Source organism: Colletotrichum paranaense (genome assembly GCF_030867605.1).
Source record: "Colletotrichum paranaense strain IMI 384185 chromosome Unknown Scaffold_18.1, whole genome shotgun sequence".
Classification (NCBI taxonomy): domain Eukaryota; kingdom Fungi; phylum Ascomycota; class Sordariomycetes; order Glomerellales; family Glomerellaceae; genus Colletotrichum; species Colletotrichum paranaense.
This window is the reverse complement of record NW_026848976.1, coordinates 395,546-415,023: the sequence shown is the minus strand read 5'-3', so window position 1 is coordinate 415,023 and position 19,478 is coordinate 395,546. Positions and strand designations below refer to the sequence as shown.

Below are 19,478 nucleotides of genomic sequence, written 5' to 3'. Positions count from 1 at the left end.
GACGGAACGAGTGACGTCCTCCGTCTCCACTTTTGCCCGTCCGGCGGCCCCGGCGTGGCGTTCCCGCTTTTTCTTTCCTTTGATTGTCCAAATGACGTCCCTAAAATTTCACTTTTTGTTTTCGCATGCATCGAATAAGGTACATGAGACGGGGTGGGATTGTCCGCACAAATCTCCGTCCGTAGAAACTGTCCCACACGGCTCCGGGTCGCTCTCCCTCTCTCCATTTTTGGTCTAACCTTTCTCTACTGCAGCATAGAGTCCAAGCTTTCGCCAAGGACTCCCTCGATCTTGACGATCCATTGGTGCGTCTCCCGCTCGACGGTCTCGTCATCGTCGTCCTGGAGCTCGCTGATGTAAGGGAGCATCTCAGGCAGTGCCGACAGCCACTCCTCGCCGAGCTTCTCGGCAAGCTGCTGTTGGCACCTGACGGCCGCCAGACGGATGGGCGCGTGCTCGGAGCGGAGGTGGCGCAGGATAGCCGTGTTGAGCTCCTTTTGGTGCTCCTGCGAGTCCGCCGCCGAGGCCAGCTCGACCACCGCGGGAATGAGCTCGCCAGTCAAATCGAAGGACGAGGAGGCGTGGAGGAACTGCGCTGTCAAGACGGGAGCGACCTTGCCAAAGTGGGCGGGCGCCTGCCAGAAATCGTCCTGGTCGTGCTCGAAGCACCTCGCCAGCGTAGACAGCACGCGCTGCCAAAGCTCCTTTTGCTCGGGCAGCTTCAAGTCGGTGCCGTTGATGATCTCGACGGCGTCGTCCACAATGTAGGTAGCGTAGTTGGTGACGATGGACTTGAGGCCCTCGAAGAAGACCTGGAGGAACCCGTAGACGCTGAAGCGGCGCAGGGTACGTCCTGTGGCGTCTTGCTTGGGCAGCTGTGTGGACCATTCGATGATCTGGGTGAAGATGGGCCTGAAGGCCGCGTCGTTGAGCTTGTAAATCATCTTGAGCGTAACGTCATTGATGGAGGCCTCGATCTTGGCAACATATTGAGCTGTCGCGTTTGTGAGCTTGCCCTTGATGTGTTCCCGTCTGCGAAGGTCCAAGGAGTTGAGCAGGATTGTGGACAAGGTAGTGACGTTCTTGGTGACAACCGATTTGGGCTGGCTATCAACCACAACTCCAAAGATGTCGACCCATTCCTCGGTGGCCTGCGTGCTTGTTAGTAGGGCTTTGCAAATCTTTCTGGGCAAACAACTTACGTCGAAACCAGCCTCGGCAGCCGGAATCCAGTTCTTCTGCAGGCTGGCCAACATCGTCTTGGCCTCAACCTTTCTGGCAAGGAATCTGAGACAGTTGATGCGCTCATCGTCGGCTTCGTTATCCAGGTTAGCCTCGGCTGACTTGTTGGAAGCAAGTAGGATATTATCCAGGTGCTTCTCCGAGATCATGTAAGACAGGTGCTGCGCGAGAGCAGTGATGAATGCAAATGCCGCATTGTGCAGTTCGTTGGCGGCCTCGTCATTCTCCACGCTCTGCTCGATGTAGAGAATTGCCTGAGAAATGGCAATGTTGACAATAGGCAGAATACCGTCTTGAAGCACATCGACCAAAGAGGCAAGGCAAAGCAATGCCATAACACGGAGGCTAACATCGGGCTGGCCGAGGCAGTGGGGTCCGGCGATGGTTGCTGCCGCACCCGCGACTGCCTCGATATCCTTCTTGCCATACTTCTCTGCGATTTTGTCGATGCAAGAAACGGCAGTGTGCTTGTACTTGAGGTCGTCCGTGTCCCGGATCGCGGCGGTGAGCTGCGGCAGGAAAGCAAGAAGTGCCGTTCTGGAGGCAACGTCCGCAACACCCTCCTGGTCCACGCGGACCTCGAGGGCACGGAGGACCTTGCGACGAAGGTCGATTTCGGTACGGTCCAGGAGGTTCTCAACCGACTTGATGAACTCGCCGATGGAAAGGAGGTTGAGGAGGTTGGCCAAGGCATTGCCACAGCACTCGTGCAGCGCCTTCTGCTGCTTGACGGTCTCCGCAAGGGCCAGGACGTCTCTGAGAAGGATGGCATACAAGTCCCGAATCTTTGAAGAATCCATGTCGTCCCTCTCTGTGAGAATGGTAATCTCCTTTCGCAGTTTTCTGCTGGAGAGCAGAGCGGGGAACACAGTCAACTGCTGAATTGCAATGGCCTCGGGCTTCTTCTCTGACAGATCCTCGCCAACTCCCAAAAGGGTAGCCGAAAGGCCTGGCTTGGGCTTGAAAATGTCACTGATCAAGTCCAGGAGCTTAGCCAGGGTCTGAAGCTGCACCTCGGCGCTGTAAACGCCAAGAAGTTCAGAGGCAAATGCCATGAGGTTGTCGTTGGGGCCGTATCTATCGACAAGCATAGCCAATAGCGCGTACAGAAACTCATCCGGTCCGAGGGTGTTAATGAGAGCGACAAACAGGCCCTGCTTGCGGTGTGCGGGGATGTGCTCGTAGGCAGTAACGAAGCTCTGCAGCAGCTCTGTGGCACCCGCAATGGGGTTTCTCTTGCCCTTCTTGAGCGACGCCATCAGGGGCGGCACAACCTCCTTGATGGTCTGGTTGACAACATGAGCTGAGTGATCATCGTTCTGGCGGAGGACAGAGGCACCCATGAAAGTGAAGATAGGCATCACGCTATGAAGCACAAGATCAGGCGCGGCAGTAGCAAGGCTGGCAATCAGGAGAAGGGCCGAGTTTTGCACAATGGGGCTGGAAGACTTCTGGATGCAGTTGACAAGCAAATCGCCGTGGCCTCCTGAGCTGTCAATCTTCAGGCTCTTGTTGTCTCTGTAGGCAGGGACCATGGTAATCAAACTTGTAAGCACCAGGTTTTGCAGGTATCCAAGCTCCGATCCGATGACAGTACGGAAGTGCTGAAGCTCAGAGAGAGTGCCAAAGAGGCTGTCCAGCAACTCGGGGTGGGTGGCAGGCTGCGAGCCGTCAACGAGCTGGAGGACGAAGGTGACGGATCTAAGGGTTGCGCTGAGCTCGGCACTGGCCTGGGCGCTGACAACACCTCGGTTGGCCTCGGAGGAGCTGGTCCTGCGTCGCTTGTTGGCAGGGGGCTCGGTGATGAGCTTCGTGCCGGTCTGGATAGACTCGAGGAAGTAAGCCAAGATCTCTGTCGTGAGCTCAACGTTTCTCAGGAAATCAGCCGCCTCGTCAGCGATAATGTCCTCTTCGTCCTGGGATACCTGTCGTGCCTGAGAGAGCTCAAGCATCGTCTGGGCCACATCAAACTTTGTATCGGCCTTCATTGATCCCCACATAGCACGAATGCGCGCCGAGATGGATCTGACCAGCTCGGGACGCTTGGCGGAGGCGGAATCCTTCATAATGGAGAGGAGGCACTCGAGGCCTTCGCTGTCGTTCGGCACGACAATCTCGGCAAAGGTCGTATGCAGCAATGACTGGTCGACTTCCTCAGCCTCGGCCAGACGGTCCGCTTCCTCAGCGGACAACGACGCCCACCATCGGAAAGCCGGCAACAGGACCTTTGTTCTAGAGGTGGATGATACTCCCCTGATGCGGTTGAGGATCGAGAGCAGGTTGGACTTGACTCTAATGAGCGGCGTTGCGACGACGTGGCTGGCAAGGAACGAGAGAATCGAGGCCCTACCAGAAGAGCTCAGTGCCTTCTTCCCTTCGCTGCTCTCGCCCTTGGCGCTGCTGTCGAGTGTCGAGTGGAGGACGGCACGAATGTGATCCTCGTGCATGATGCACTCCTCTAGAGCCGGAAGAATGACGCCGTGAAGGAGGCGAGAAATGGTATCGGCATCCAGCCACTGCACCTTGTCGCTGTCGTCGTAAAGCTTCTTGCCACCCCAAACAGAAGCCTTCGCGGCCTTGGACTGGTGAGGGAAGAAGTGGCCTATTTGGATGAGGAGCTCAGCCGCAGCACGGCGAACCTTCTTTGAGGAGTCCACGAGAGCAACGAGGCAGTAGGGGATAAGGGCCTGGAAGTCAAGATCGTTGCCATCGCCGTCGCTCAGACGTCTCCTGACAGTGTCGACAGCAGCGGCGCGAGCCAGAGTCGGGTATGGGCCAGACCAGATGCGGACGAAGAAGGTAATGTAGGTGTGATCGCTGACTGCAGTTCGTCGGCTCAAAGACGGCAGCTGGTCGAAATCGGCCAGAAGTGTCGGGTCTTCGGACTGCTGAGACACGACCCGGAGGAAGAGTCTACTGAACTCGTCGTAGACGTCGCCAGTGCTAGTTGAGAGGCACGATGGGAGTGCGCGCGTCTGGCCAGAGAGCTCCTGAATAGTCTCTCTCAGGTTCTCCTTTGTCGGCGCAACGGGTTGGGATCCATCCATCTCGGTATCCTCCTGGGTTCCGGGCAGTGCCTTTCTCTGGCGAATAGAGACATCGAGCTTCATCTCCAGCTCCTCCACATCGAAATCGACTTCCTCGAGAACCGTCCGGATGATCTCGCTAGTTTCTCCGGAAAAGCGCGAAAGATCGATGAGTGTCGAACCGAGCTCCTTGCGAATTTCGCCGTCCTTGTCGACCTCGTCGTCGAGTCTATGGGCCGCGAGAACCAGAGACTTGAAGATGACAGCAATCTGCTTCCCCTTCAGGATCTTGCTCATCAGGATTACCCGAATGATTGGCAGTCCCCGGGCATCGCCCTTCTTGCAGAGTCTTTCGATAAAGGCGATGCACAGGCCGTTGGTGAGCTTGTCCACCCTCCTTTCCTGACCAAGCTCAACGAGAATCTCTCCAAGGTCCTGCACCTTCAACAAGGCCTTGGTGACCTTTCCAGAAAGCTGTTTCGCGGATCGGTACTGAGCCAGGATACACAAGCACACCAGGCCAGGGCGCACAGTCTCGCTAGTCCAACCGTGGACAATCTGCTCCATGAAAGCCGACAGAGTCGCGTCGTCGAAGCTTCCCTTGGCCGCAACAATAGTGACGGCCATGTAAGAAGCGATCTGCATGTTGGGGACCTTCTTCATGGTCATTGCCTCGGCGAGGGTGGGGCCGACGCGATGGAGGAAGGCTTCGTTGTTGTCCTGCTGAACAGCCTGGCGACCTGAGCGCATGTTCTCAAGCAGACCGTTCACGGCTTCCGTCATGATTCCGCCCCAGAATGAGATCAAGGTCGGGTATTGCTGCTGGTTTCTGCAGGCCTCAAGGGTATATTCGGAGAGGGTGCTGAGGAAATCGGCTTTGTGGATCGCTTCGTGGACCAGAACAGATCGTGGAGGTGAAGTGAGCGACTTGATGTAAGGGTTCAAGAATCGGTACTCGTTGGGGATCTTGGACGGCAGGATCGAGAGTAAGGTGACGAAGGCGGGGATCGAGTGGTACGGGAGGAAGGTCGTGATCAGAGACTTTGTGTTGTTCTCGTGGATTCTATGACAACGTCAGTATGGGGAATTTCGATGAGAGTAGAGGCTCCAACATACCTGAATCTTCGCACAAGCCATTCGAGGGCACGAAGCGAAGGCATAAGCCTCAGCCTGCTTCCAACGAGGCGCAGGAAGGACTCGACCTTCTTGTCTAATTCGGCATTCTCAGCGGCAGTCATCTGGGTGCGGTCCTCGCTCATGCTCTGCTCGCTAAAGAGCGTCAGGCCAAACGGCTTGAACCGTCCATCGAGCTCGCACAGCTCCTCGAAGCCTTCCAAGCATATCGTGTAAAGCGCCTGGTAGCTCTGTGTCGCCGCCACTCTCGGCTCGAAGAGGAGGGACTTTGAGTGGGCAGCCTTTTGCGCCCTGACATCCAAAGATGCCTTCGAGTTGGCGGCGATCTGCGCCAATTGCGCAGCAAGAGAGGACGCCATTGTCTAGAAAATTTGCGGCATTCCGCAGTGATCGAATACTCAATGGCGGGGGAGAGCAACGAGACTGGGGTTGTTTTCTCTTACAACATTTTCCTGGAGTTCTGGATTTTTTTTTCTGACGGGGATTAGTTCCGCCGACTTTTTTTTGCTGATAAGCCATTGAGCGAATGGTTGACTCTGTAGATAAGACTGTGGGTCCAATCGATGGACGACCCCCGCCAGTCCACCTCCACTGCCTTTGTTAACGCTGCCACGGGACCAGGCCACTGACGCGCCTTGTTCTCGGAATGTGTTGTGACGAGAGTAATTGATGATGTGAGCAATAATTTGGGTCTCGATTCATAACTATCAAGTCTCTCATATTTGATGGACGTCATCAATAGGCCATATAACGCTGAGGACCCAGCAGCAGTCTATCGCTGCCACTGCTGTTAGTCTAAAGAGTGGAACCCAACTCCTCCTTCAAAACTCGGTGTTAGTGGTACGGTGTTCTCGTGCAATTGATAGGCCGACAACCGCAGACTGCAGGTACTCTCGCACAGCCTAACCAGTGAGGATATCGTGCTTTCGGCTAGACGGGATGTTCTGCCGTGTTAGTGGCTCCGAGGTGGTGTTTGCGAGATTGAGGAGAAGGGTGTTTTGGGCTCCCTGCAGTGAAGTCGCAGAGACACATATAAGCTGGGCAAGCCACTCAACACCATATACTGGATGCGTATTCCCAATAGTATAGCGACATTGAAATAAGAATAGAGACCAACCACCATGGCTGTAAGCGATACCAGTTATACAGGCACCACACATTACTTACTGTCTTTGCAAGAAACCGTACCCTCAAGTTGTGCTCTTTGGAGATTCTCTGTTCCAAGGGTCTGTGGTGACCTTTGAAGGCTTTTGCTTCCAGGCCGAGCTTCAATGTCGTGAGTCGACCAAATCCAGGGTTTTAGGGTTCGGAACCAGACACTTACACACGCCGCTTCCAAGATGTAAATCGCCGTTATGACGTTGTCAACCGTGGGTTTTCGGGTTGGAATTCGGCGAATGCTTTGAAATATCTTCCCGAGATGTTTCCCCCTCCTTCACCTTCAGGGCCACAGCTGAAGTACCTGGTCAGTAGCAACATGGTACCGATGGACAGTCAATGCCAATCTAACTCTCCCTAGTTGGTCCTTCTGGGCGCAAACGATGCAGTTCAGCCCATGCACACGACAACCCAAAATGTGCCTCTAGAAGAGTACAAGCGGAATCTCATCAAGATCGTCACGCACCCCAACATCACAGCCCATAACCCCAAGATCCTCCTCGTCACGCCGCCGCCCATCGACGAGATCCGCATCACCAAGCTGGACCTGGCCTGGGGTCACCCAAAGCCGACCCGGACCGCCAGGATCAGCGCGGGATACACCCAGGCGGCCCGCGACGTCGCCGCCGAGGTCCCCGGCGTGGTCTGCATCGACCTGTGGCAGGCTCTCATGGACCACGCCGTCGCCAAGACGCCTGGCTTCAAGGCCGGAGGGCCCTTGCTCGGCACCCCGGAGCTCGGCGAGCAGGGCGGGCTCGCTGACCTCTTGCCGGACGGCCTCCACTTGAGCGGCGAAGCGTATAGGGTGTTTTATCAGACGGTGCTGCCTCACATTGGGCAAGAGTACGTCGGTCTGCCTGACGACGATCGTACGGACTATGTCTTTCCAGATTGGCGGGATCTCAACCCTCCGGCGTAGGTGAGATTGGCATGGACGAAGGAGAAGCTAATGGAGCGGCCCATGCGATGCTGCATGTATTCTGCAGGGCGGCGCTGCAGTGGCATTTCAAATCAAGTGGATTCTTTGTAAGAAACTGCCCGAGTACCCAAGATGATGCTTCCGAAATAGCTAAAGCATGTGATGACGGTGGCGTACATTGTACGTTTATCTCTGCTTATCCTACCCGTAGCCTGACCTATCTCTTCGCGTTCGCTTCGTGCCGAGCCATAGGGAGACATGCCGTCGTCTGAGACACCACCGGGAATCGCCAAGGACAGGACAATTCAAAGCCGCTGCTGGTCTCGGGGGTATTCCGCAACGCATACTCACTCGGTAGGTAGGCTGCGGGCTATGGCGACGGATATAGCATCGGAAAGATTCATGAGATGGTCGACCGCATATACGACTTACCCTGTCTTATACGGCTGTATCCTATTACCTCAAACAGGAAGGGCAAGATGGGAAAGTGTCTAATTTTGAGTTCAGTTACGTGATCACTTGAAGATCTACAGCTCTACGTTCGGCGGATTCAATGCCCCAGTCGTTGACCTCGGTGAAGTTTCCTTGCATAGCAGAGAACGACAGACAAGGTAGGAGCAGGATAAGCAAAGCTGAAGTGCGGAGGAGGTGACACCATCCTGGTAGTGAAGCAGTACCAAGGCAGGTTTTGGACGTTTCTGCACTGGCATCTCGGGTGCTTTAGAGTTTGAGGATGTGCAGGAGGTGAGGAAACAGCGGAAGTCACTCTGTCACTGCCAACTGAGGTACCTTAAGGTAGCTGTATGCGAACTGGAAATGGCGGGAGGAATGAGGTGACGCTGAGAGTCTTCAGCACGTCCCTGGCATGGGGGCTGGGGGGGGCCCAATCAGAACCTCCTACGGCGTCACACCCGTTACCCTGTTGCGAGTTCCAGCGGGTGAATGGGCGGGAGGGCGACGACTAGACTTTGCAGGCACCGAGGTGAGGTGCGCTGCACCGAATGCACTTCCCACGGGAAGACGGCCACAGTTACGTACTGGAAGTACTACATACTACGTAGGCAGCTTGGTCGTCGCTAGTGTATTCGGCAGGCAGCTCACTTATGTACCTCTTAAGTACACCACCAGGTTGTCCGAGGCTGGGTCCAGCGTTCCCAGTCATGCCAGTCCACAAGTCATCAACCGGACCCTCCTCTTTCAGTGCTCTCATCCACCGACGTACCCACCTGAAGTGTGCAGCTTCCTGGCAACGATAAGTTGGGAGAACCTTTGCGATACTCTCTCACCCATGCGCCAAACCCCCGGGACCACACCTCTTTCGTTGGCTGGTCCACTCCCGTTGCTGCCCGTTCACTTCACCTCCATCCACGCCCGTCCGTCTCTGCTCGTGTCCTGCCCGCTTCACTAATTCAACGTGCCGGTCCAAATTAACCAGGCGGGCTCCGTTTGTCTAACCCCCCGTCCCGTCCAACACCCTTCTTTCTTCACCTTTCTCTACGAAACAATCTGTGTCCTGCTTCTTCCAAAGACCCTTTCTACCTGGACGTATACCGTTACATCGAAACAGCCGACACGATCCATTCTGATCAATCGAGTCCTCTGCGAGTCTTCAATCGAACCGAAGTATCTACCATTCAGCATCGTCTCTAGCGCTTCTACCGTGACGACATCACACCCTTCTGCGATCGCACCAAGAGTCTTTCGCACCCACGTATCATATACACACCATCTACGGCCGATATCCGTGTCACCAAACTCATAATTTGCCTCAATTTCGGCGTCGAGAATATTCGACCACATACACAACCTCCCAAAGCCATCGTCCCTGGGGCATAGCCGCCTCTGTAGACCATCGTGCCAAACTAGCATAATATCACCACCGAATACTAGCTGCCGCAGTCGAACAACTCGACTGGACTTTGAAAGAAGAAAGCTACCGCGATACGAAACGAATACAGACCTGTGCCTGCTGCCGCTGCTGCCGTTGACGACCTAGTTGGTCTCACCGTGCGATGTGGCGGGGGAGGAGGACCTCGTGAACTGATATCGTAGGGATCGAGGTCGGAAGAGCCCGTAGCCTTCCTCGACCCGTCATTCGAACGCGCCTATATTCGACAATAAACCCATGGGCGTCAACAACCTTCCCGAACGATCCTTACTTCCAACGGCTTTATCGATACCCACCAACTTGCGCTCCAAATCGATCACCACTTGATCTCAAGACACTCGCTTGCCGTTGTCCTTCGCTCACACACTCTTCGGACCTACGTCCCAACGTACTTTGATTCCTATTTGGTCCGAGCACTATACTGAGTTCCACACAACTGCTTTCGGGAATGGATCATCGGTTCCCCATCACCCGCGACGATCTCTTCAACATCCAAATGGATTTGAAGCAAATCCAACTGGTTCAGAGTAATCAGGGCGAGAGACTAATAAGGCTCGAAAGGCGACAGGAACAAGATGCGAGCCTCAAGTCCGTGTGGCAGCAGAATCCTTTCCCTGGCGTCCTTGCCGGAACCCCTCAGCAAGGTAATGTTAGATCTCCTGCGGGTGTGGTTGCTTTTTTGCTGACGTCCCAATCTCCAGGGCCGACTCACCTCTCACCCAACGACATGTTTGATGATTTCGACGAGCAAGGCCAGCACCTGCTGAGCTCCCTTCACCTAGGACCTGCGGAGGAGGAGCCTACTCGTCGGGGTGCTGCCTCTCGAGCCAACAGCGTACGATTCGACGAGAGTGCATTGCGGGGAGCAGCCGACTGGTCTAGTCAGAGTAATCGCCACTCTGGAGAATTCGGACCTCCCCGACCGTCCAGCGGATTGATGATGGAGCGGTCCTTGTCCCACAAATCGGATGGACGCCATAGCTCTGCCGGCCACTCTGTTCACTCATTTCACTCTGTGGCATCTGGGAGGGCGAGCAGTTTGGGCTTGGACACCAACTTCATGGTTAGCAGTCATGAAGACGACTCTCCGATAGACATGCCGGAGCCTCCACCAGGCCTCTTTTTTCTGGGCTCCGTACCAACCATCATCCGATGTTGGCTTACAACGAGCTTCGCCCACGATACGGTGTTGTATGCTGATCTTTGCACGGGCTCCCAGAAATCCGTGGTTGACTACTCTGTCCTCAAAGATCTCGATCTGTTGGATGAGATTCAACACGATATGGATGGCACGTACAAAGTTCGACTTCCAGTATACCTGGTAGAAGCTACTGTTTCCGAACGCAGCAGCCGATCATCGAGCCCTGGGCATTCAATGCCCTGCCTCCTCGCATCCTTTGAGGTGTCCGGCATGGAGCAGTCTGAAGGCATGGAACCGAAGAGGGGCATTCAGATTTTTATTGGCAGCGACACCCTCAGAGCCCACCAAGCCGATATTCTCCTCTCCCAAAACCGCATGTGTCTTTATGGTAGCGAGCGCGAGAAGTTGTCTGTTCCTTTTGTGCGCCCAGAGGACGAGGCTGCTTTCAAGCATATAAGCACAATCAACTTCATCCCCGAAAAGCCCCGACTCAATGCCAACGCGGCGCCTTTTGTGTCCGGAGACCCCCGACCTCATGCCCCAACAATGCAAAGTGCATTGGAAAGCAGCCTGCCCAGCACACAGCATGAGGATGCCGAGTCGCAGGGGCCTCTTTCGCCCTTGGATCACTCTGTACCCAACAAGTCGATTGGAGCAAGCAACCTGTCTGAAAGTGGCGGGGAGAGTGAACGGCATGGCAAGGATACAACCAGCGGGTCCGAATCGGGGGCAAGAGAGTACCCTACGGCGCACAACAGCTCGACCAGCGGCGAGGGAAACCGGCGCGAGTCTGCGGGCGGCATATGGGGCTCATGGCGGCAGGGCACTTCAGCAAACGGCGCGGAGAACGGGCAACGGGACGCTAACGGCCCGCTAAGCGGATATCAGCCCGCCGGGCGGGGAAGCCGGAATATGAAGGTGTTGAAGCCCCTGAAATCGGGTTCATCATCGTCTGCCAGAACTGGAGCTGCTTACGAGCCGCCACCAGCACCCAGAACCAGCGGAGAGCATCGACGCAAGAGTCAGGTTAGTGTGGCGGCAGAGAGCAACCCGCCGACCAGCGTTCGCTGGGAACCCAAGAGGTCAGTCAGCAGCACCACGGTCAACAGTACAACGGAAGCCAAGGCCCCGCGTGAGGCGAAGAATGCGGGCCCAGCTTTGCCGCGGTCGGCGAACCCTATCGGCGGTGCCTCAGCTTTCTCTTGGATGAATCCGGCTGGTAAGGCGAAGCCCACGGCTACGGCGGAGTGATCGGAGCGGAGAGAGCGCAAAGCCCCGGTGGCACTGGACGCGAAGGTGGTCGAACATGGCCAGAGCAGTAATCTTCTTTTTCTTTGCTTTTACAAGACGACTCCCTCCAGCATGAATCGGTGAGATGGCAGGCTTCAAAACAACGCAAGCAAGGCCAACTAGTAGGTAGCCATGTAGTCTGCCATGACATATGGCTTTCATGGCACTATGGCTAGAAAACTCCGCCCAGCGGAAACCAATAAACAAAAATCTATGAGTTCAAAGAGCGTCCAATATTTCCCCAGGTAGCCACGCCCAACCCAGATCGGCAACTAGGACGCCCACAACGTTAGCTGCATTGAGGATCTTCTTTTGGTCCACCTCTGTGGGCCAAAGCCCAGAAAGTGATATATCAGAGGTGATGCCGGCTCTGCTGTTTTCCAACCTGCAGCCACCCAACCAGCCAGGAGATGATTGCTATTTCTGTACTGCAGGTACCTTGCGTTTGAATTGTTGGTTGCGGTCCGTCATAGGCAGCCCAGGGTCTCTGCGAGGTCACGTACATGAATTCTTCAATGCACCACCTCTCAGTCTGCAGTGTCCAGAGAGGCCCGGTCCGGCACTAACCTACCCCACTTGGATGCGCCGGTTCCCCGCACTGCTCCAAGGCCGAGTGTGACGTGCCGAGTCTCTAAGCTCCGAGTCACGGAATGACTGACCTTGGTGACCTTTTTTTTCTCCTTTGATTCTATTGATGGTCTGATTTCCTTTCCTCCCTTCCCGCGGGACATGTCGATTGCAAGAACTCTCCGAACACATCTACCTTTCACTCAATTAGCACAACCTCGACCGTCCGGACTCCTATTCCGACCCCGCTTCCTGACGACCGCGAGCATGTCTGACCCCGCGACTCGCCGCCTGCAAAGGCCGGTCATTTTGTGCGTTTGATGGCCCCCCTGAATGCTTCCACACTGTCGTTACAATACGGATGGCTTGCTTACAAACATAATGTTGTACCAGCGTCTGCGACCTCCAAGACAAGTTCCGCAACGCAATCTTCGAATTCGACAAGGTTGTAAAGACAACCTCCAAGCTCCTCCGCGCCGCAGACACACTCAAGATCCCAGTCTACACCACGACCCAGAACCGCGCCCGCCTAGGCGACACCGTCACCGAACTCGCGCCCTTCCTCCAAGAATCGGACCTCGTGCGCCCGCCCGTGGACAAGACCAAGTTCAGCATGTGGGTACCCGAGATTGCTGCGCAGTTCGAGGGGAAGGGGAAGCACGAGGTGTTGATCGTGGGCATCGAGTCGCATATCTGCGTGACGCAGACGGCGCTGGATTTGTTGGCTGAGGGGCATAAGGTGTATGTGCTCGCGGACGGGGTGAGTAGCTGTAACCGCGAGGAGGTGCCGATTGCGCTGGCGAGGTTGAGGGGGGAGGGGGTCACGGTGACGACGAGCGAGAGCGTGATTTATGAGATGATGGGGGATGCGGCGCGGCCCGAGTTTAAGAGCGTTGTTGGGTTGGTCAAGGATACGGGGAAGGATACGAAAGAGGTTTTGCAGGCTTTGGCGCCCAAGATTTAGATGGGGGTTTCTTTTTTGGGTAGAAATGAGTTTTGCGTTATAGAGGTATACATCTACAAGAGATTCCTGGCCTTTTCTATATTTACGTCCCAGATCCAAGAGAGAGAAGATCGAGAAAGAGAGAGGACTTCCCTCTCACTCAACTTCAACAGCCTTGACCTTGACCCCTTGCAACCACGTCAGATCCCCCTCGACAGTCACCCTCCTCACCCTCGCAAGTTCATCAATAAACGCCGGCACAAACGTCCCCGGACCCTGTACATCAGCCCGCACAGCAGCCCGCTCAGCAGCAATCTCAAAGTGCAGCAGCCCCGCCAGCACAGCGAGCAACTTATCATCGTCCCCCCACGCCGCCAGCATAGCCGAGACGGTCGTGCCCAACACGCACCCCGTGCCCGTGATCTGGCCCAGCAGCTCGTGCCCGTTGTCTACGGCCAGTGTGCGCTTGCCGTCTGATAGGTAATCCGTCTTGCCCGTCATGAGCACCACGTTCCTCTCCCTCCTCGCGAGGTCCCGCACCAGCTTTGCTTTCTGCGCCGGGGTCAGAGTAGACGACGAATCAACCCCCTTTTGCTGCTCCAGCGCCCCCTCACCCCACACCGTCTTAATCTCCCCCTCGTTCCCCTTGATGAGATCCAGGTACCCGCCCGCCAGGATCGTCTTGACGGCGTTCCTCCTGATCGACGTGGCGCCCGCGCCGACGGGATCGAACACCACGGGCCTGCGCGCGGCGTTGTAGGCGGATAAGGCGAGGAGGTAGTTTGCGATGCCGTCGGGGGTGACGGTGCCCATGTTCACGACGAGGCTGCCGCCTAGACGCGCGAGGTCGGGGGCTTCCTGGCCGTAGTTTGCCATGATGGGGGATGCACCGACGGCGAGGGCGACGTTTGCGGCGAAGTTTTGGACGACGAGGTTTGTCATGTTGTGGGAGAGGGGGGAGGTTGTTGCTACGCGGGTGATTACGGAGGGGATTTGGGCGAGGAGGTTGTCGACGTCGACGGGGGAGGCAGAGGCATCGGAACTAGAGCCGGAGGAGGAAGAGGTGATGCTTCGGTACGACGGGCTCGTTTTGACGAGCTCGAGGAGGTTGCGGGAGGCGGATTCCGGGTCCTTGGCGGCGACGATGGCGCTGACGAGGGCGACGCCGTCGAGGCTTGCGGGGGATGATGCGTCGGGGTTGGCGGACTGGTAGAGGACGCGCTGGATGTTGGAGGGGTTGAGGCCGCCGATGCAGACCGTCTTTACGCGGGGGAGGTGGCCTGCCGCGGCGAGCTTGGAGAGGATTGTGCGGAGGCCTGCGGTGCCGATGATGTGTTTTGTGTTTTCTTTGCTGGGGGGTTGTGTTAGTGAGTGAGGTAGCAGGGATTTGAACTGAGTTGGTTATGTTGACGTTGACGAGACATGGAGTGCTGATTTGATAGAGTTGGAAGACTGAGAAGGGATGAGAGACGTACGTTGATGTGGCAAAGACGGTGCCGATGCCTAGGTAGTCTGCTCCATCCTCACAGGCCTTGAGGGCCTCCTCGATGGTGCTGGCCGTGACACCGATGATGGCGTCCGGGCCGAGGATCTTTCTTGCGGCAGTGAGCTCTAGTTGGATGTCAGCCATGCCCCTTTCTTAGATTCTATTCTCACCCCAGCAGCACAAGAGACGTATTCATGAGAAACGGGACGAGTCACCAGCTCAAGAAGAACACGTTCTTGGGGTAGAAACGCAGAAAAGAAGAAGAGAGAAAGAAAGAAAAGGAATACTCACCCATATCATCCTGCCCGATATGCACACCCTCACATCCAACAGCGAGCGCGACATCGACCCGGTCGTTGATGAGCAGCGGCACGCCCGCCTCGCGGCAGACGGCGTGCAGCTTCCTGGCATTGGCGACGAGCTCGCCCGTGTCGCTCGTCTTGTCGCGGTACTGCACGATGGTGACGCCGCCCCGGACGGCGGCCGCGACGACGGCCGACAGGTCGCGGTCGCCGAGGATGGCGGGGGTGGAGTCGGTGACGAGGTAGAGGGAGTAGTCTACTGTTGGTTTCGGCATCGTGGTTGGGCTAATTATACTTGAAATACTTGAGTCTAGAGAAGGGAGAGTGTGGGAGGACGGGATGAAGAGAAGGAAAGCCAGATGTCAGATTGTCGCCGGGTGAGGGAATATTGGATCGGAGGTGGGATGACTGCGTTACTTGGATCGGCGCCGGTTTTTTCAGTGTGTAAATGCGGATACTTGCGGCCGAGGACGGAACGGCCGCTTCTCCGATGGCGCCGATGGCTGCGGGACGCGGGTTGTGGTGGGGTTGTCGGTGACGACATTAACTACCCGTTTGGCTCATCGCAGAAGAATTGGCACTCGTGATGCCACCTGGATTCAAATCAATCTTAACAGGAACTCACGGGACCGTTCGATTTGTTATATACTCGCAAACATTGTGGAATCGAAATGCTCGTTTCACCGCATTAGAAGACACAACTGTGATTACACAGTACTGATCAATACTATCCTATGCAATCTTCTTCAGCACATCAGTATTTTGCACACTAGGTAGCTTTAGAGACTTTGGATTGAGATTTTCGCTTGTTACAAAGATAAAACTACAAGATGCATGAAATCCTGGGTGAACCTGCTAAACTCCTTATGGGAAACTCCAAAAAACAACAACCTCCTCTTTTCTTGGCCTCCAAGTAGAGGGCAGCCCGCTCGCTTGTCTCCTTTTCAGGTCGGTAGTAGTAAAAGATAGTCCCTGGAAAAGACACCCTTCTCTTGATGTTCCTCTGTTCGTTGGTACTGTGCCAACAAAACCCTAAGAAGGCGAGGTGAGAACTCTCTCCTTCCCATATCATAATTCATCACATTCATATGCGTCAGTCCCGGTCGGTCCTCCGCTGGTGGTGGTGTTACACAAACTCTCCCAAAGCCCCTCGTCTCCGGACGCATGATCCGGCCAACGAACGTTAAGTGGCAGTCCAGTCCATGGAAGGAAACATACTCCCGACATCCCACGTCCCAGCAGCATCCTCTCCAAGCACGCCCGTCCAAAACGACGCATCCAGATCCCGAATCATGGCCTGCGTCCCGTCCGACAAGTTGGCGGGCAACTGAATCGGCTCCTGGATCGCCGGCTGCGACTTGAGACCGCACAGCTCGCCCTTGACGATATCCTTGAAGTACCGCAGCATCTCCGTCAGCCTCACGAACGGATCGACCACCTTCGGGCCCGGCACATCCGTCGCTGGACCTGTCGCTTCTTCTTCCCCCCTCGCAGCAGCCGCGTCCGCCGCCGCCCTCCTGAACTTCCCGCTCCGATGCGCCACAAACACCTCCAAGTGCGCCACCTGGCTCTCGACGACCCCGCCGAGGTCGAGGTGCTTCTGCACCAGCGGCAGGTCCCATCCGGGCACCTGGTCGAGCGTCATGAGCTTCAGGCACACGATGAAGACGTACAGGAAATCCGATGAGCTGAGGCAGGTGAAGCGCGGCTGCAAGCTGAGGTGGTTGCGCGGGAAGCGGATCTCGAGAAACTGTTTGGCGGCGCTGCAGCAGCCCCAGAGGAGCTCGAGGCGTTCCGTGAGGGAGATGAAGGAGGCCGGGCCCCGGGCTTCGGGGATGCCGATTTCGTAGAGGAGGACTTGCGCTATGCTGATGTGCGCGAGGAGGCCGACTGTGTTTTTTGTCAGATATCCCATCCACAAACGCATACATGTTAAAGGGGTTATCTTAACATACCATTGTCTTTGAGATGCTCCGGCAGCGACGTCTTGAAGATGTCGAGCTGCTGCTGGAAACTCTGGACGACCATGGTCAGGGGCAGCTGCAGTGACTGGAAGCTCGTGCTCTCCGTCCCGAGCGTGAGAGAAATTGTCTGCGCGAGTTGCTGAATCTTGAAGAGGTGTACCAAAAGCGCGTCGCTGGGGTACTCCGCCGCCTCCTCAATCTGTCGGCAGCAAGACTCGAGGTACGTCGTGTTCATAAAGGCGTCTGGCCGCTTATTCGTCGTGAAGACGCTTTCACCCCCCCGTGGTCAGCCCTCTCCCGTTCACATAGTCAGGCAATTACTCACAGTGTGTTGAGGTAATAACACCCAGCAAAAGCCCTCATCAGCTCCAACTGCGCCGAAATCTGCTCCGGCGTCTGCACCTTCCTCGCCTCACTCTCAGGCTTCTGGAAACTAATAGAGAGCCCCGTCCCCTTCCCGCCTCGCTCGGCCAGCTGTATGGGACTATCCTTGAAACCCAAACTAACGCACATCGACCGCGCCAGGAACAGCAGGTTCGTGAGCTGGTAACTGTTGATGTTGTAGTGATACCATGCAATCAGGAGCTGCAGCCCCTGCAGCACGTCCAGGCTCTTTTTGGGCTTCATGAACGCCGCCTGCACGATATCCTGCAACAGCTCTTCCCCTAGCAGAACCTGCTTCGTCGCGTCCAAGTGGCACGCCGTCATCATAATGCCCTTCCACAGGAACGGCCTCTCGGCGGCCAGCTGCGTAGGGCTCATGTGAGGGGGTACAATGACGAAGGGGTACAGCGGCTGCATGTCGTCCAGAAATACTTGAAGAACTTTGCTCTGCTCGTTGTTCAGCGGCCAGGGTGACTCGTTCGGTGCTGTAGACGTGAACCCCATCCCCGAGGCGCCGCCGTTGTCGGTTTGGCTGCTCCCGACCGTATGGTGATCATCCGCTGTAGACGCACTCGGCGCAGGCGACGTGTCGGACCACCCCCCCTCGCCCCCGACGACGATGACCTCCTCTGGCGGGAAAAGGTGATCGCAGTTGATCGGTATCCTAGCCGACGCCGGCGCAATGCTACCGCTAGGCGGAAGCGGCGAGTTTGCGCTCCCGACGACGGTCCCGTTGGCGACGGTCGTCGCGACCTCGCTGCTCCTCCTGCCACCAACACCAACACCGCCCTGATGCGGCTGCTGCGTCGTCGCGCTCAACTGCGTCGTCAACTCATCCAGCCTCTTCTCCAGCTCAGAGACTTTGGTAGGCTTGGGTTCCTTCTTCGCCCTGGGCGGCGCAGGGGTCTGCGAACCGCACGGCTTGCGGAGCCTGTGGCATCTGTTTCTCCCAGTCAGTGTTTCGTTCTCGCAATGCGCGCGAATACGACAGAGATAAAATACCGTTCGCATTTGTTACTTCCATCCGGGCCCGAGATACACCTCGCCTTAGCCTTGGCGCAGGTCGTACACGCTCGCGGGCCTTTGGCCCTGTGATCGGTATCCATTTTGCCGTGGTATTTGTTCTCTCTCTCTGTCTCTCCTCTCTAACTTGAACTCATAAGTGGCGAGAAAAGATGTAGTGAGCTAAAATAGAACAAGCAACGATCAAGCTAGAGTAAAGCACAAGACATGAAACACCACTCCTCTGTTAGCAGGATTTTCTAATTCGCGTCGTAATCCTTTTCTCATTTGAGTTGCCTGCCTTAATTCATGACGGATCTCCTGAGTTGCGTGTAAGTCAAGACACACACCACCCCAGTTAGCAATGACGGGGACTTAGGGGACCCCCTACCCCTTCCCCCAACCAATGAAGAAGGCTTTCTCGAACGGAGACGGAGCAATTCTGCGTTGCCGGCCTCCGTCGGAGTTGCTGAGTCAGACACTGGGCGGGCCAAGCCACGTCTTGGAAAGTCCGCTTTTGGTGTTGGCGCGCTGGACTCTGCTAATAAGATGTGGCACACGCCTCATGCTTCACCGTAGTAGTCCCATCCCATCTCATCTCACCCCCAGCTGATGGGCGGGCGGGCACCGCGGAGACCCGTCTGGGCAAGTGCCGGGTTTACATTGGGCTGAGCTTTCCTCGCCGAGCCCGGGGACGGGGAAGACCGCATTCGCATAAATTGACTTTGCGATTCCGAAATGTCAGCCATGCATGAAGTATCCCGGCCGGCTAATTGCCTACTTCGGATGACTCTTGGCAGATAGTAACACAAGCTTCACTATATCACGTATTGACCAAAAGAAGTAGAGGTTGATGAATAAATCTGTCAATAAATGACATTCATATTTTGTAAACTATTGGTTATTGCGACCAACACTGAGAGTTAGATCCCATCATATAGACGAAATCATCAACCTCAAATCGAAAGAGAACAATTGTGGCCACGGGACGTGGGTCTTCAAACCACACAAAAAACTTGTTGATCGCTCCAA

The 19,478-nt window shown here is 55.9% G+C and overlaps 6 protein-coding genes across 6 annotated transcripts; 3 read left to right on the top strand and 3 right to left on the bottom strand.

Annotated features, from left to right (window-relative positions):
- Nucleotides 1-245: 245 nt before the first annotated feature.
- Nucleotides 246-5,761, bottom strand: CPAR01_15195 (BP28CT domain-containing protein; the record flags this gene model as incomplete). Its single annotated transcript, XM_060499444.1, has 3 exons — nt 246-1,151; nt 1,203-5,331; nt 5,385-5,761. 3 exons carry the CDS (start codon nt 5,759-5,761, stop codon nt 246-248), a joined length of 5,412 nt encoding a protein of 1,803 aa, XP_060341876.1.
- A 762-nt stretch (nt 5,762-6,523) lies between these two features.
- On the top strand, nt 6,524-7,479 carry CPAR01_15194 (GDSL-like Lipase/Acylhydrolase; the record flags this gene model as incomplete). The annotated part of the gene is made up of 4 exons (XM_060499443.1): nt 6,524-6,529; nt 6,582-6,678; nt 6,743-6,867; nt 6,922-7,479. 4 exons carry the CDS (start codon nt 6,524-6,526, stop codon nt 7,477-7,479), a joined length of 786 nt encoding a protein of 261 aa, XP_060341875.1.
- Nucleotides 7,480-9,815: 2,336 nt separating this feature from the next.
- On the top strand, nt 9,816-11,759 carry CPAR01_15193 (uncharacterized protein; the record flags this gene model as incomplete). The annotated part of the gene is made up of 1 exon (XM_060499442.1): nt 9,816-11,759. The coding sequence occupies one exon, from the start codon at nt 9,816-9,818 to the stop codon at nt 11,757-11,759; it is 1,944 nt and encodes a 647-aa protein (XP_060341874.1).
- A 768-nt stretch (nt 11,760-12,527) lies between these two features.
- CPAR01_15192 (isochorismatase) lies at nt 12,528-13,329 on the top strand (the record flags this gene model as incomplete). Its single annotated transcript, XM_060499441.1, has 2 exons — nt 12,528-12,676; nt 12,759-13,329. The coding sequence occupies 2 exons, from the start codon at nt 12,528-12,530 to the stop codon at nt 13,327-13,329; spliced, it is 720 nt and encodes a 239-aa protein (XP_060341873.1).
- A 135-nt stretch (nt 13,330-13,464) lies between these two features.
- On the bottom strand, nt 13,465-15,371 carry CPAR01_15191 (hydroxyethylthiazole kinase; the record flags this gene model as incomplete). Its single annotated transcript, XM_060499440.1, has 3 exons — nt 13,465-14,659; nt 14,784-14,919; nt 15,086-15,371. The coding sequence occupies 3 exons, from the start codon at nt 15,369-15,371 to the stop codon at nt 13,465-13,467; spliced, it is 1,617 nt and encodes a 538-aa protein (XP_060341872.1).
- A 908-nt stretch (nt 15,372-16,279) lies between these two features.
- Nucleotides 16,280-18,550, bottom strand: CPAR01_15190 (uncharacterized protein; the record flags this gene model as incomplete). The annotated part of the gene is made up of 4 exons (XM_060499439.1): nt 16,280-16,986; nt 17,052-17,329; nt 17,386-18,384; nt 18,447-18,550. 4 exons carry the CDS (start codon nt 18,548-18,550, stop codon nt 16,280-16,282), a joined length of 2,088 nt encoding a protein of 695 aa, XP_060341871.1.
- Between the last annotated feature and the right edge of the window lie 928 nt (nt 18,551-19,478).